At 42.6% G+C, this 16,654-nt stretch overlaps 1 protein-coding gene and 1 non-coding gene across 3 annotated transcripts in view; both read left to right on the top strand.

Moving 5' to 3' along the window:
* OTULINL (OTU deubiquitinase with linear linkage specificity like) overlaps positions 1-2,090 on the top strand; it is a 31,747-nt gene extending 29,657 nt beyond the window's left edge. For both annotated transcript variants that reach the window (XM_047864462.1, XM_047864454.1), the window contains one exon: positions 451-2,090. In XM_047864462.1, the coding sequence (XP_047720418.1) occupies positions 451-624 (174 nt within the window). In that variant the 3' untranslated portion in view covers positions 625-2,090. The remainder of the gene's footprint in view (positions 1-450) is intronic.
* An 8,149-nt stretch (positions 2,091-10,239) lies between these two features.
* LOC125147057 (U6 spliceosomal RNA) lies at positions 10,240-10,343 on the top strand. Its single transcript, XR_007144982.1, has one exon. It is a non-coding gene; the product is annotated as a U6 spliceosomal RNA (small nuclear RNA).
* The last annotated feature ends 6,311 nt before the right edge of the window (positions 10,344-16,654 follow it).

The following is a 16,654-nucleotide window of genomic DNA, read 5'->3' as shown; positions in this document are numbered from 1 at the left end:
AAAAAGAAATTGTTAAAAACTTTAAAATCCAGATAAGACTTTTTCATTCCCATAGAAAAGAGGTTTTCTTTTGTTTTGCTTTGCTCTCTTAGGCGGTGTGCAAAATTACCTGCCATTTTTTTTTACAAAAATTTATCTAAAACTAGTTGGAAAACAGTGTGATTTTAACTGTGAGCATCCTTTACTTTTTATTGTTTTTTGTTTTGTTTTGTTTTGTTTTTTTCCCCCTGTAACTTCATGCTGGTCTACAGAGATGTTCCTCTGCTTGTCCCCTGCCTTCCGCATCGTGGGCATTTGTTCCTGACGCCGGCCTTTCAGTGGTTCATGTGTGGGTCTGGTTCCTAAGCAAGGGCACTGCTTCCTAAGCTTCAGGAGAACACGCTCCCTCCCCTGGTGGGGGCGGGAAATTGGAAATGTGTGTTTGTGACCTCTCTCTCGTCTCTTCTCCAGATCGATATGTTTATTCTTGGACACTCCCTTGAAATAAAGATAAAAGTGTTCAGACTGTTCAAGTTTAACTCCAGAGACTTTGAGGTCTGCTACCCAGACTTGCCGTTCAGGGAGTGGCCCGAGATCTCCCTGCTGACGGAGAATGACCGCCACTACCACATTCCTGTCTTTTAAGTCTGGCGTGGGCCGGGCACCGGCCCTCGCCGTTCACAGCGGTCACACGTTCAAGCAAAGTCCAGGTGGAGAGCCAAAGCTGGTGTTGCGACCATTGAAAGGGGCGGGGCCTTCTTCTCTGGAGCTGCAGGTGCCCTGGACACAGAGGTGCACGGATGGCATGCTTTTGTTTTCCAGTGACTTCCTCCAAACCGGCCTATTTGTGTTTGGTGGTTTGACCTTGTTCACACGGGCTCTAGTCATTTCACATGCCACAGGCCTTTAAGGGCACCGGGAAAGGAAATCTGGGCAGTACAACAGGAAAAAAAGCGAGAGGAGAAGGGGAAAGGACTAACCAGGAACGAATTTGTCTGTAACCTGGATGTTCTCATGAGGAACCTTGTCTTTGACTGATTTGAGATCTTTATAAACGTGGCCTTATTTTATAAGCATTACTTTCCCAGGAATCTTTATGGTATATTGATTTTCTAGAACCACTTAATTAACTGTAAAACTCTGTGTATGGGGTATGTGTATACACACACACACACACACACACACACACACATACACATGTATATACATTGTATAGTTTTATATATACATATATGAACACACACACACAAATCATCACTACTTTGTAATCTTGTACAATTTGTTTTATATCACTTTACACTTTTTTGTTACTGTTGCATCTGGCCAGTTGAATATGTTTTATGATAAAAAAGATTAATTCTGTAGATTAAGGTAACTGAATGACAACTATTGAACTATTACAAAATACTAACTGTGGTGTATCTAATGTGTATTTACCTGTGTATTTAACGTGTGGTAGGTAAACTAATGCCACCCCCCGATCACCATGCCTGTGTCCAAATCCCCGGGACCTGGGAATACGTTGGGTTAGATGGCAAAGAAGAAGAAGATTGCAGGTGGGATGAAGGTACTAATCTGACCTGGGAGGTCGTTCTGGGTTCTCCAGGTGGGCCCAGTGTAATCCCAAGGGTCCTTAAGAGGGGAGGAGAGGAATTGGGAGAGGGTCAGGATCAGAGGAAAATGTAAAATAACAGAACAGAGAGAGAGAGAGACGCATTATTTCTGGCTCTGAAGATGGAGGAAGGAGCCATGACCCATGGAATGTGGATGGTCTCTGAAGGTGAAAAGGGAAGAGAACAGAGTCTTCCCCAAGGCCCCCAGAAAGGAACGTGGCCCTGCCCACACCTTGATTTTAGCCCAGTGGGACGGAACCCGTGTCGGATCTCTAACCTGCAGAACTGTAAGATAATACGCTTGTGTTGTTTAAGTCACTAAGTTTATGGTAACGTGTTAGGTTAGAGCAGCAACTGACAACTAATACGCTCGAGCTGACAAATTTTTGGTCATCTTTATTTTGGAAATACTTTTCTAGTTTATTTTGGTCATCTTTATTTTGAAGGTACTTTGCTAGGCTGTTTTGAACTTCAATAAATACAAAATAGCTTTTAAAATCTTGCCTAACGGTCTGCTACTTCAAAGTTACGAATCCTTTCTAAGAGCGACTTAATGTTTTTGATGCTAATGTTTTCTCCCATGTTCATACTGCTGTGCTAGTAGAAATAAAATTAATTGCTGTGGCAGATGAAAACAACATCCAGATCTTTTGTACTGGGGATAATCACTTGTGTGTACTACTCAAGCCGGACGTCTAATGCACACTGTGCTGTGCCTGCTCTCAGTTAGTTTCCTGGTAGAAGAGTTGGAAAGCAATTAGCTCAGACCAAGGGGCTTTCTGTCACCCTGATAGCCACACGAAACAAGAGTTCTTCTTTTTGTTTTAAACGGGAGTTCTTCATTGATCTTTCTAGCACGTTCCTGCTTGGAAGTGTCTATGGTTTTGCATAACTCCTGTCATTTAACTGACCCCGTGGAAAGTTCTTCCCATGATACATTACTGTGACCATGAGAAAATGGACCCTACCCTTTGTGTTCGTAGGCAGCTACAGTGACGGCCTGTAGCAGGTCACTGTGACTGATACTCATGGCATGTCTGTTCTAGACTTTGGTTCCAGTTGAGCTGTCCAGGCACCTACCCGGCGTTTGTACCTTACCACTCACCTGGCATCTCCTTACTCAGTGTTATGATTTCCACACCAGTCCAGGATTGAAAGGAAGAACTTTTTCCCCAGGGATTAGCAGCCCAAAGCTCTGTGACATACTAATCAATTATGTTTATCCTTAACCTTGTGTTGGGGGGCAGGGCAGGATGGGGCAAGACCAAATTGTGGAAAAGGGGCATCCCAGTACAAAGAAAGTAAAAAGTAAAGGCCTTTAAATAATTGCCACGTTTGCAGAAGGCATTGAATCAAGAATTTGAGAGGAGGTATTGGGTGTTTCCAGTTTTGTTTTATTTTTAATTCAGTTGTATAATGAATAACACATGAATTAGAGGGAACTGCATATTAATTAGCACCACTTTTAAATGCCAACAAGAACCTGGAGGTGAATTTCCTATATGATGCCAACATTTAATGTCTTTCTAACCTCACATGTTTTAATGATGAGAAGATTATAGCAAAAATGCAAACATACGCCCTTGTTCCTTTCTGACTTAAGAATATGTTTCTCTTAAATTTTGGCCATATGTGTCCATACTGAGGGGTCATATGCATAGTAGTACAAGACTGGCTTTCTTATTGTGGCAAGATGTACTTTCTTATTGTGGCAAAATTTACCATTTTAACCATCTTTAAAAAAATTTTTTTTAACGTTTAAATCTTTAAGAGACAGAGCGCAAGCAGTGGGGGGGCAGAGAGAGGGGGAGACACAGAATCCGACGCAGGCTCCAGGCTCCGAGCTGTCAGCACAGAGCCCAACGCGGGACTTGAGCTCAAGACCCCCAAGATCATGACCTGAGCCAAAGTCAAGATGCTTAACTGACTGAGCCACCCAGGTGCCCCTTAACCACCTTCGAATGTACACTTCAGTGGCATTAAGGACATCACACTGTTGTGCAACCATCACCACCATCCGTCCCCAGAACACTTTTTATCGTCAAGATGGACTTTCTGATAGAGGGGCAGGTTTCATTCCCCCACCTGGTACTTGGACTTCTTTGACTTTCCACATTCTTTGTATCATGGCCTTCTAATCTCAGTATTTTCTCCAGACTTCCATGCAGACGTCCAATGCAAGGGAGGTTTGGGTGACCAAATGGATCAGGCAAATCCTGTTCTACTTCATCTCCAAAGTGAAGAAATAATAACAGGTGGCTTCTGGTTTCATCCTACGAACACACACCATTTAAAAGGTCCCCAAAGAACTGTATCAATTCTGTATAATTCAGGCCACCATGACGACTTGAGTTTCTTGAATGTGGGCCATCACAGTCTTGAACCAAAGTCCTTTCCGCCCATGGAGGAAGTCGTAGGGCCTTCTCTATGTATGGGAAAGAGACCCAGACAAGCCAGTGTAGAATCTGCCTGGCCTCCAGGAGAGAAGAAGAACCCGGATTAGGGGACATTTACGTTAATTTTCCAAGGACTTGCCTGCAAATGAATTTTGCATGAAAATAATTGTTATTCTAGATCAGATGATTTTCTCATAATTTAGTGAGATCAAAGAAAGACCATTTTATTTCTGTCGAAGCTAATCTTGTGGAGGAAAAAAATTCTAAGTTCTGAGTACCACATTAAAGAAGGTAAAGTTTTAGACTGACAACTAACCTCATATGTGGAAACCTATACAAATGTGAATAAAGAAATGACTAATTCAGAATTAGTGTTAGTTTTCACTTAAATAGCAAGTTCCTAAGGGGGTATGGTTGTTTTTACAGGAATGTGCTTCCACTGCTTAAGACTGGTTACTGTAAAATGTAAAACTAACAACATATATTTTTACGGATCTAAAACATTAACAGTCTATGTTACCTGTCATTAGGTTGACTATTGTTTACCTCAGTACTGACCATATTTATGTACAGTTTTCTCTATAGAGAAAAGTCCTGTTTTCATCATAATGACTGTCTTACAGTCAGACACAAAATTAAGTGGGTCCAAATTGTACAATCACTTTTATGTTACTTGTTCAAAATGGTTGGGTCTTCTGTTAATTCATTTTAGTTTTAATCCCGTCCTATCCTGTAGGGCGAGAAAACGAAAGCATATCTGGATTCTGTTTGGGTTTAATATCAACAGGGTTTGTAAGTAACGGAAAACCACTCACTCCCGTATCCAACATCCCCTAGGCCAAAGTGCTCCGTAGACCAGCCAGAGGTATGTGCTGTGTGACTGCACTTGAAAGTTGTAGACTGTGTTTGAGGAGTTGAGGGGTCTGTCGGAACAAGTAAGGGGCAAAGCCAGCCCAAGTGGGTGAAGCATGCGTGGGATTGAAAGTTTAATGCTGGCTGGTGTCTCTGGAAAAAGACTACTCTCTGTTTAAAAACCAACTTTCTGGGTGGCGCCTGGCTGCCTCGGTCGGTAGGGCACGTGACCCTTGACGTCGGGGTCATGAGTTCGAAGCCCCATGTTGGGCGTAAAGATTACTTTTTAATAAATAAATAAATAACAAATAAATAAATCAATAACATCAAGCCCAACTTTCTGTGTATAATGATCAATTGGTCCTCATTATCAGTGTCATCAGGGCTTAGGCTGATCTTTAAGTCCCTTTGTTTCCATCAGTGTCCCTTGTGATGATTCTTGGAAAACTTAGTCAAGAGGATTTCTGTAAACTGAAAGAAATGCTTGCTTTAAGTATTTCCGGCTTAGTCCAGATGGGTTGGGTTGTAAAACCCATCTGCACAGGTAGCTTATTTAAACCGGGAATGTGTTCCAAAAAGCATTCCTACGTACAGAAATGTAGGGTGTTTTTTTTCCCCATTTAAATAGCTTATTTGTAAGCAAAGAATTTTTTTTTTTTGTTCCTAATTTATAAAGCCTTACATGGATGGAACCAATTAGAGGTTGGAACCAAACAGAGGTTGGGTGTTAAAACCAGGTATAAGCACAGCATTTTACAGTTTTATTCTCTTCACCCTCAAGTCTGAAAAGGCAGAACGAGGTCAGTAATGCTAAGATGCTTCATGGACACTGTATAGCTTTACTTCACTGCACCTTACCATCGATCAACAAATTTATCAGGACAGACGCAAAAGCCTGAGACTTTCCTGGCCCCAATTCTTGTTATCACTGCCATCCCCAAGGCCAAAATCCGGGAAACAGCTTGGGAATGCTTCAAGTACCTGTCAGCATGTGTGTGAATTTCCTTTGGGTGCTGGCTTCTCTGCTGAACTGAGCTTCATGGAAAGGCCCCTGGGGCCAGGGAAAGAGAAGCAGCTGGTGCAAAATGATCAACAGCGGGAACAAAGACCCGGAAAGTTGCTTCGGTGTTCTGGAACTTTCAGACTCCTGTACATAAAAAAAGGAGCAGAGATGCGCTGATGGTGAAAATGGCGTTTGTTATAAAATATTCGTATTATTGTAGTTAAATAGGAAAGATAAATACATCTCTCTTATCAGAAGTGGCCTTTAGCTATAATTTATTTTATTTTATTTTTATTAAAAAAATTTTTTTTTTCAACGTTTATTTATTCTTGGGACAGAGAGAGACAGAGCATGAACAGGGGAGGGGCAGAGAGAGAGGGAGACACAGAATCGGAAACAGGCTCCAGGCTCTGAGCCATCAGCCCAGAGCCCGACGCGGGGCTCGAACTCACGGACCGCGAGATCGTGACCTGGCTGAAGTCGGACGCTTAACCGACTGCGCCACCCAGGCGCCCCTATTTTATTTTATTTTTTAATATTTATGTTCAAGGGAGAGAGAGCAGGGGAGGGGCAGACAGAGGGGGGACAGAGGATCCGAAGCAGGCTCTGTGCTGACAGCAGAGAGCCCAATGCAGGGCTCAAACTCACAAACCGTGAGATCACGAACTGAGCCTACGTAGGATGCTTTGCCAGCTGGGCCACCCAGGTGCCCTCCCTCCCCCCACTTTAGCTATAATTCAACATGCTGGAGAGATGAAAAGAAAAACTCAGCACTGGTGAGTGTGTGATCTATGTTTAATGCATTAGTCAGTGGTAGGTACATGAGAAATTAATGTTTCCACTCGGTTTATATTTCACAAGGTAATAACGGAACACTTGAATCTGCTCGTGGGACCCGTGATATTTAGTAGTTGCATTTTCGGCTGTCCCTCCTGTATGTCTTTACAAGAGCAAACAGCTATGAAAATACATCTTGCGCCCTACAAGAGAAGGAAACACTGCACGGCTTTCTTTTTAGAGCAGGAAGGAACGTGGCCTTTTCCCTTTGAAAACTGTGGCAGAACGGTGCTTGTAAAACTATTCACAGAGAGGCACAGCTTCTTAAAGTTTCCAATCCTTTGCAACGTGGCATCTCTGTAAAGTGCAGTAAAAATGTTACCTTGAGATCTAGTTGCTGTAAAAGTTTCCAAACGCTTCCTCTCCCTTTCTGTACGCGTTACCGCAGACAGACGGACAACAAAGGGTTCACAATGTGACACGGGCCTATAGAGCACACCCAGAAGCACGGAAACAGGGATTGCAAGAAAGAATCAATAGATTCTGATGCTATTTATGTAGGGGCTTGGGATTTTGCCTAGAGCGGTACGTTTTGTTGTTGTTGTTGTTGTTGTTTTGTGGGGTTTTTGCTGTTACTGGTCCATCTTTATCACGACACTTTCTTTCTTTCCTGGATTTCAAGCTCTGGTGGGGAAGGATATGGGTCTCGTATCATTGTGAGTGGAACAGAGCTCAAACAGATATCAAGTAAATTCCAAGTTGCAAGTTGGTAATGAGAGCCAAGTACAGCTAAGAGGCAAAGTGGGATTATTTCCCCCTGCGGTTTCTTTTTATTGATCCGGAACTTACAGAGAGCACGTTTTTTAGATGTCCTGGGGAGGGAAGCTTCCTGAAGTCAGTGACCCCCTGACATAGTCACCAAGTCACAATGACCTATGGAACGGCCACAGAAGACATGAGAGGTCAAACCGAGTTTTGCTAACATTCTATCTCTAGTGAGGTTAAAATTAACCAAGGACAGTGGCCTCACCCAGAAACAGGTTCTTAAGTAAATATGGCTCGTGGAAGGACGTTATGAAGTGGGGTCACGGATTTCTAAGAATGAACCGAACCTTGAGATGTCAGGGGAGCACATGTGCCTGTGAAAGAGGCCTGACCTCAGCCCGGGCTCTGAGAGCCTCCTTGCAGGCCCCAGGGTGGAGACAGCGATGTAGGGTCAGGGCGGTGTGGCTAAAAGAAAGCAAGGGCTCGGGCGGCCCGCACCTGCACACCCATGGCAGGAACACTTGAGTGCATCTCAGATATTTGTCAAAGTTCGAAGCAGGACTCACCCACCGTGCGCAGCTGAAGTCAGGAAAAGTGAAGGCCTAGAGGCTTATCACCAGCACAGAGGAAGGTACCTCTCGGTGGCAAGTTAGGTAGGAGGGCATACTTAAAAAACAGGTTTTCCACCAGGCTGTAAGACCCAGGTTCACTCATCTCACCTTGGCTCCTGACGGTCTTCAGAGCTCCACACGACCACCGCTCTGCTTAGCATTTGCAGGATTCCTACGTGGTGGGCCAAAGAGAGGCCCTGAGCTAAATTGCTGCACGAAGGAAGAGCTTTGGAAAATCCATGAATTCCAGTTCTCTGTGGGTTTTATTGCGAATGAGAAATGGTTAGCGGCTTAAGTGGCTGTTTTACGATTAGTAGGAAATATCGCCTGAGCCTAAGTCAGCCTGATCGGGAATGCAAGCAATAGGAGGTTCCTAACCTGCTTTGGGTTCTGTCCAAGCAGTTGGGGTTGTGATGACAGAAAAGCACTTAAGCGAGTCTGAGAGTGAGAATCCCACAGAGCAACAGGGCAGGAAGTACATCCAGTTCCCTTGGCAGTTGCCTGGGCCCAGGAGAGCCAAGAATTAAGGTTTCCGGCTGTGGGTCTCACGGTTCAGATGAGCTCTGGCCTCGTGGCTCAAGATGTCTTTCTCCGTACCGCTCTTGGTCTCTCTCTACCTCCGGCTCCCCCTCTTCGTCCTCCTGGCACATTTGGCTGCTCCCACCACTGAGGCAAGCTGCGTCTGAGTCCACCAGTTCAAATCCCCAGGAAGTAGAATCTGGTTGGCTCAGCCGACCCATAGCCCTTGAACCACATGGCCCACTCTATCCAATCATCCGTGGCCAGGGCGTGAGGCCAGTGTGTCGGCAACACAGATTCAAAATTTTTGGGAAGCGGGTGTGAGCCCCGTGTGCCTTGAACCATATCTGTTGTTTGTGGAGCTTTTCACAGCTCAGGTGCACACGTGAGTGACCGTCAACGATGGAAGAAGAAGAATCTAGTTCAGATTAGCATATAATTAAGGTTAGTACTCTTATCTGTGAATATCCTACAGATAAAAATATTAATGAATTCACTGAAGATGAGCAGAGACAAATGCCAGCTGGTACCCGAGTGTTAGGGTAACCGTCACACAAGGCTGCCCTCCTGAAGTACTTTTCTCAGTGGTCAGGTGAAGATAAAAAGAAGAAAAAGTTGCAGGTGCCCAGAGTAATTCCCCTCCTGCAAAGGTTTGTTTCTATTGATCTGTTTAGTTAGCTGAGCAGCTACACGTGTGGTGTTTTAAAAATGCAGACCAAGGACACTTGGGTGGCTCCGTCGGTTAAGCGACCCTCTTGAAATTTGGTTCAGGTCATGATCGCATGGTTTGTGAGGTTGAGCGCCCGCCCCGAGCTGATGGTGCAGAGCCTGCTTGGGATTCTCTCTCTCTCTCTCTCTCTCTCTCTCTCTCTCTCTGCCCCTTCCCCACTTACGAGCTCGCTGTCTCTCTCTGTCTTGCAAAATAAATAAACTTAACAAAAACCAAAGAACCCCAGGAGTGAGCGTTATTCCCATTAACAAAAAATGCAGACCAAAGTCCTGGGAGCTTTCCTGCAGCGTTTTGATGTCAAGTGGATTCCAGGTCCTCTGAACCTCACGTAGGTGCATTTGCAGCAAACCTTTTAGTCTGCAGTGGGTTAGGTCTGTGGTGCATTCTGGCTGCAGTACTCAAACTTCACGTTGCAAAGGTTGGATTTGGCATTGTCTACTTCCTCCAGGTTGCATGACGACTTCCTTAATTTGTTGTTCTCTTTGTGCCACGGGTAGTAAATTTCCACGGTGGTGGAAATTGGCTCCCCCGCTCTTACACAGAAGCATGAAGGTCAAATCTGATTATCTGGGACCTCATGCACAGAATTCCTAACAGCTCTATCAAAAGTTAGTTTTATGTTTACTATAATGAGATATCGTTTTCCCTATTCCTATTGACTTCTACAGGATATTCTCTATGTTAAGACACAGCCTGGGGCCAGGAAACAGAGTACCCAGGCCCTGAGAGGCTTAAACCTGGTGGTGGTTCTCATTAATGAGATTGCATTTGTGGTTTTCTAGACATTAAGAATAAGGGGAACTCTTTGGAGAACCTCATAGTGGATATCAGAAAGGATAGTTTGGTATTGTAAATGGATAACCCATGAAATCTATTTCTGGACCCATCTGTGTTGGAGACAGTAAGCTTATCTACATTTCAGAGGTTAACAATACTACTAAACTAAGCCAAGGGATGTTTGGCTTAAAAAAAAAAAAAGAAAGAAAGAAAGCATGTGCTTCAGCAAGCACATGTACGAAAGCTGGAACGATACAGAGAAGATTAGTGTGGCCCCTGCATGAGGATGATGTGCAAATTCATGAAATGTCCATATTTTTCTCTGGCCAATAATACTGTACTGACGTATGGTGACTGATGATAACTGCACGTATCACGGTGAACACTGGGTGATGTGCAGAATTGTGAAATCACTATGGTCTACACTTGTGACTAATATAACATTGTATGTCAACTATACTTCATTTAAAAAAATGAAAATAAATACAGGGAAGAGGAAATATTTCTTACAAGTTAATGATCATCGAGACCTAATGGAATGTATAAATGTGCTTACAAATGCTAAGAAAGCCATAGTAACAAAAGTAGTCAGACTTAAAGCTTTATTCTAATGACCTCAGTCGCCAAGTTGAATACCCATGTGGGAAGAAGCCTTGTCTACTTCCTCCAGGTTCCTTGACGACTTCCTTAATGTGTTGTTCTCCTTGTGCCACGAGTAGTAAATTTCCACGAAGTTGGAAGTTGGTACCTTATAAAACAGATATTGATGGTGTTATACCCATAGTTACCTATTATGTACGCAGTTACTTACTCCAGCTCAAGAAAAATAAATAGCGGTGCCTGGGTGGCTCAGTCAGTTAAGCATCCGACTTCAGTCTAGGTCGTGATCTCGCTGTTCCCGAGTTCGAGCCCCACGTCGGGCTCCGTGCTGATAGGTCAGACCCTGGAGCCTGCTTCAGATTCTGTGTCTCCCTCTCTCTCTCTGCCCCTCCCCCACGCACACTCTGTCTCTGTCTCAAAAATAAGTAAACATTAAAAAAATTAAACAAAAAAATAGAAATGGTGGAATAGTTTCAAATGATTGCAAACCATCTTCCTTACTTTATTCCTAAACGACCTCCGGATAATTAGACTTTCTTTTTTTAAAACTTTTAAATATTTATTTATTTTTGGAAGAGACAGAGCATGAGCAGGGGAGCGGCAGAGAGAGAGAGAGACACACACAGAATCCGAGGCAGGCTCCAGGCTCTGAGCTGTCAGTGCAGAGCCTGATGTGGGGCTCCAACTCATGAACCATGAGATCACGACCTGAGCTGAAGTCAGACACTTAACCAACTGAGCCACCCAGGCGCCCCCAGATAATGAGACTTTCCATGTCAGTTTTAGGTGTTTTTGTTTGTTTGTTTTTTGGGTGTTTTGTTTTGTTTTGGTCTATACAAAGCTTTGTATTCTTCTCTTTTCACTTAACGTGTGTATTAGTCAGAATTCTGGAAAGAAACAGCATTCACTTGATGGTTCAAATGAAGAGCCATTTAGTGAAGGATGGTTTACAGAGATGCTGGTAAGGTTAAGGGAACCGACAAAAGCTGCTGAGGCACCCAGGAACCAGCCCTGGCATGAAGCTGTTACTGTCATCACAGCCAAAAAGACAAAGGGAGAAAATGGTAATGGAGCCCAGAGAGGGCTGCAGGCTTAGAGGGGACTGGCCAGCAGGAGCTGTAGTCCTGGAGGAGCAGAGGCAAGGGGACAGTGAGAAGACACATCCCAGACTGTCATCTCTCATCCTGCCCTTCCATCTCCTACTGGCATCTCCCATTGGCTAAACCCAACCTGCAGCCAGAGGGCAAGAGAATAAGGACAAAGTAGTGCCCTGGGCTCCATTTCCTAGGGTGCAGACCAGGGTAAAAAATGATTCTGACTGGCTCAGTCCATAGAGCATGCAACTCTTGATCTTGAGGTCGTGAGCTCAAGCCCCTGGTGGACACAGAGCCTTGCTTTGCCCAGCTGTATGCACATCACAAGCCTCAGGCAGCACCTTGCTAGGATAGAGAACTGTCTTGACTATGCCAGGATCTCTTAGACACCGGTAGAAATTTAAACTGGCACACATATTGAGAAGCTTCCATTTTTTTATATCTGTTTTTATGTTGAACAAGGGGCAGTGATGAAGAGTTATAACCAAAGGCATTTTCAAGTGGATGAAACAAACATCTTTAAATATTAACTGGAAAAGAATCTCTCCACATAAAACCATTTAAAGAGGTTTATATAGTTTAGGAATGTAAGCAAAGACACATGATGAGGGACAACCTTTTCAAAATTGCAATAATGCCTCAAAGTTCCTATTTGTAGACTGATGGTCCTAAGGAGATGCACAGTTAGATTAACACAATCTTTAGTACCATTGTCTACTCACAGAGGCTGGGCGGGTCAGCATCATTTATGTGGCAGGCAAGAAAGCTATTAAATCCTTGTATACAGAGAGAACCAATTATCACACTGAACTGCTGTCCTTGTGATTAATGATTGAGTACCTGACAGCCACCTTTCGTTATGGGAGCATTCTAAATGTTTCTCAGCATCCGGCCGTTGGCTTGGTTCTTCTGTGCACCTGCAGCCGACCACATATCCCATGTTCCCTCCTCAGAACGCTTTGGTTTCAAGCTTACCATAGTGAAGAAAGGATTTTGTGAATCTCTTCCTAAGGTCAGGCCAGGGATCTTCCAACATTATGCTTTCAAGAAAATCAGCTTCCAAATTGACTATTCAAGAAACCCAGAGGGTCACACCTTAGTACTAGGGCTAAACTAGCTCTGAATTGAGGCAACCGCAGACCTACCCTGTAACAGTTTTTTAAAAAGCCATGAAAAGATCAAACCCATCTGACCTTCCAATAGCGTAACTTTCTTTCAGAACAAAGCCAATGTTCTTCAAATAAAGATAGCAAAGTTCACATACTCAGTAACCTAACAACTCAACATTCAGCCTCCAGTAAAAAATTCCTGGACATACCAAGAATCAGGAAAATGTGACCCATAACCAGGAGGGAAAAAAAAGTCAATAGAAAAAGATCCACCAATAACAGAGATGGTGGAATTAGTACACAAAACTTTGAAATACCTATTATAAATACCCTATGTTTATGGATCTTTAATATGAATAGAATGGAGAGAGTGTGTGAAGATACAAAAGGAACCAAATGGAAATTATAGAGATAAAAATTAAAATATTTGAAATGAAAACAAAAAATACACTGGATGAGATTAACTGCAGCTGAGACATGGGAAAAGAAAGGATCAGCAAACCTGAAGATGTAGCAATACAAACAAGTCAATCTGCAACAGAGAAAAAAAAGATGGAAAAAAATAAATGAGGCCTCAGTGACCTGGGGATAATATCAGGTGGTTTATTGCATGTGTAACTGACATCCCAGAACACTGTGATTTAGTGGTAGGGAGGAGAAAGGGACAGAAAAATATCTGAAGAAACAATGGCTGAAAAGCTTCCAAATTTAACAAACACTATGAACCCATGGATCTACAAACCTTAATGAATCCCAAAGAGGATACACACACACACACACACACACACACACACACACACACACAAATCATATCAAAGCACATTATAATTAAATTGTTGAAAAACAGTGATGAAGAGGAAACTCTTAAAATCAGCCAGAGAAAGGCACATGATGTACTGAGGAACAAAGAATGGAAGCAGATTTCTTCTCAGAAATGATGCAGGTCAGAAGACCATGGTATGGCATCTTTAAATTGCAGAATGAAAACAATAAAACACGGTCAACATACAATTCTATACCCAGCAAAAATCTCTTTTCCACTTAAGGGGTGCCTGGCTGGCTCGGTCAGAAGAGCATGTGAGTCTTGATTGTGGGGTCATGAGTTCAATCCCCACATGGGCTATAGAGATTATTTAATAAATAAAACTGTAGCATAAAATAAAATTTTCAACTTAAGGTGAAATAAAGCCTTTTTAAGACAAACAAAAGCTGAGATGGGTCGCCTGGGTAGCCCAGTTAGTTGAGCATCCAACTCTTGATTTCAGCTCAGGTCGTGATTTCATGTTAGTGAGATGAAGCCACACGTTGGGCTCTGAGCTGACAGCACAGAGCCTGCTTAGGATTCTCTCTCTCTGTCCCTCCCCCACTCAGTCTGTTTCTCTCTCTCTCTCTCTCTCTTAAAATAAATAAACAGTAAAAAAAGCTGACAGAGTTTGCAATTGAACATTACCGTAAGTAATGTTAAAGGACATTCTTTAGGCAGAAGAAAAATAAAACCAGATGAAATCTTGGATCTACACAAGAAAATGAAGAACACAGGGAATGGTAAATATGTGCGTAAATATGAAAGTGTTTTCTTTCCATTTAAAAAAATTCTTTGAGGGGCGCCTGGGTGGCTCAGTCGGTTACGCGGCCGACTTCGGCTCAGGTCACGATCTCACGGTCCGTGAGTTCGAGCCCCGCGTCGGGCTCTGGGCTGATGGCTCTGGGCTGATGGCTCGGAGCCTGGAGCCTGCTTCCGATTCTGTGTCTCCCTCTCTCTCTGCCCCTCCCCCCGTTCATGCTCTGTCTCTCTCTGTCTCAAAAATAAATAAACGTTAAAAAAAATTTTTTTTTTAAAATTCTTTGAGATGTAATTAACGTATAAAGCAAAAATAACATGTATTTCATAACTTATGCGGAAACAAAATGTATGACAATGATAGCACAAAGGATGGAAGGGGAAAATGGAAGTATACTGTTGTTATTACATAACGTTCCCACATTTAAAATAGACTTGGTAAGTTAAGGAGATAGGCTATCAGCATTAGCACAACCACTAAAAACTAGAATGTAGAAGTATAGCTAATAAACCAATAGTAGGAAAGAAAGGGGGGAAATGAACAAAGAGCAAATGGGATGAGTAGAGGACAAACAGACAGGCAAGTTGGGGAAGTCATCAAGGAGAGCGGCAACAGACTGTTGAGATTCTGAGTGCCACAAGAGAAGAACAGCCATCTTTCAGATGGCCTTGTAGTTAAAGAAAGCAATAAATTGATCACTAGAGGAAGAGGTAAGGAGTAAAGAATCATTATGGAATGGACATGGGAAGCTTTTGCTTTTTGAAACATTTGGACTCAAGATCCATTTCCCAACTTCTCAGTGTGTTAGGGGTTCCATTGTGTGCCTACTCAGATGGATACACTTTCCTCAGGAAGAGAAGTATTATTTACAACTTTTGTGTTAATGAACCCAAGGGCTCCTACGGAAATGTACTCTGACCTCTTACACAATATTTTTACTTAAGTCAGAGCGAAGGAAATAGTGGACATTGAGAAATCAAATGGCTGCCTTCCACTCTGTTCCCTTTAAAAATCAACAATTGTCATTTTTTTTTCTGCTTAAGGAAGCTGCATCTGACCTTATGGAATTCAACAGAGTTCCTGTGCTAGTGATTTTGATATTTAAATATGAGTAAGATAGGTAAATGGCAACTAAAATTGAATCATTTGAGTAAGATTGAAAAACAGTGAGACTAAACCATACACGTTTAGTTAGATTTAAAAACTTTTTAAATTAATCTGTATTTATTTTTGAGAGAGAGAGAGAGACAGAGCGTGAGCGAGGGAGGAACAGAGAGAGACACAAACACACACACAGAATCCAAAGCAGGCTCCAGGCTCTGAGCTGTCAGCACAGAGCCCCATGTGGGGCTCGAACTCACAAACCATGAGCTCATGCCCTGAGCCAAAGTCAGATGCTTAACTGACTGAGCCACCCAGGTGCCCCTAGTTAGATTTTTTGCAGAGCATCTTATCCACATACTCCACAGCAGTCATACAGATAAAGACATGAAGTTACATGTTTTGACACAATTTTGCTGTTCAAACATTCATGGAACTTTTCTGTATAATTTCTTATTTTAACGTGTTAAATCTTACAGAATTCCTTTATAACAGTGTTATAGGGGGTTAGAATTAACATTCACCCTACAGATAAATTCTATATGACAGGATTGATTGTATAGAGATATGTGTAGTGGACAATGCATCTGCAATTATGTGCTGAAGATCATCGTTGGACTAAATTTAGAAAGGTGAAGGATTAGATGAATAGCTTTTTATCTATTCCTCATCCCTAGAAATGGGCCCATTTCCAGGCCAGGTCCAAGATTACTTATTAGAAATTTTGTGCCCATCTGTAACATCCTTAAAAAGATAATTCTTGCCATGAAGGCTATTAACAGTATAGCCTGAGTATATCCAGGACAATAGTCTTGGCTTCTAATGTCATGGGAGACTCTGTGCTCCCAGAATAAAATAAATTGCTTAAAAATGAAAGAGGGTGACTTGTTAAAGAATTCAGTAATAAAAATACCTTTCATGAATACAAACCATGCAAGTTATTTCACAAATACTAGCTTAGTTTACCATGCATGTGTAATTGTTGACAAGTTTTGGATAAGGAAATGAAGCTAATAGAGGCAAGTGACTTGTCAAAGAGCTCATGGATGGAGTATCTGCACAGAACAATCAATCAATGTATTTTGCTGGATGTACTAATGAAGTTGCAGATCTTTTGTTTCCTGTTTAAGTGCTCACAAAATGTATATATAAAGTCAATCTGTCTG

This window comes from Prionailurus viverrinus, chromosome A1 (assembly GCF_022837055.1).
Source record: "Prionailurus viverrinus isolate Anna chromosome A1, UM_Priviv_1.0, whole genome shotgun sequence".
In the NCBI taxonomy this organism is placed as follows: Eukaryota; Metazoa; Chordata; class Mammalia; order Carnivora; family Felidae; genus Prionailurus; species Prionailurus viverrinus.
The sequence above is the reverse complement of the archived record's forward strand: the minus strand, read 5'-3'. Positions and strand labels throughout refer to the sequence as shown.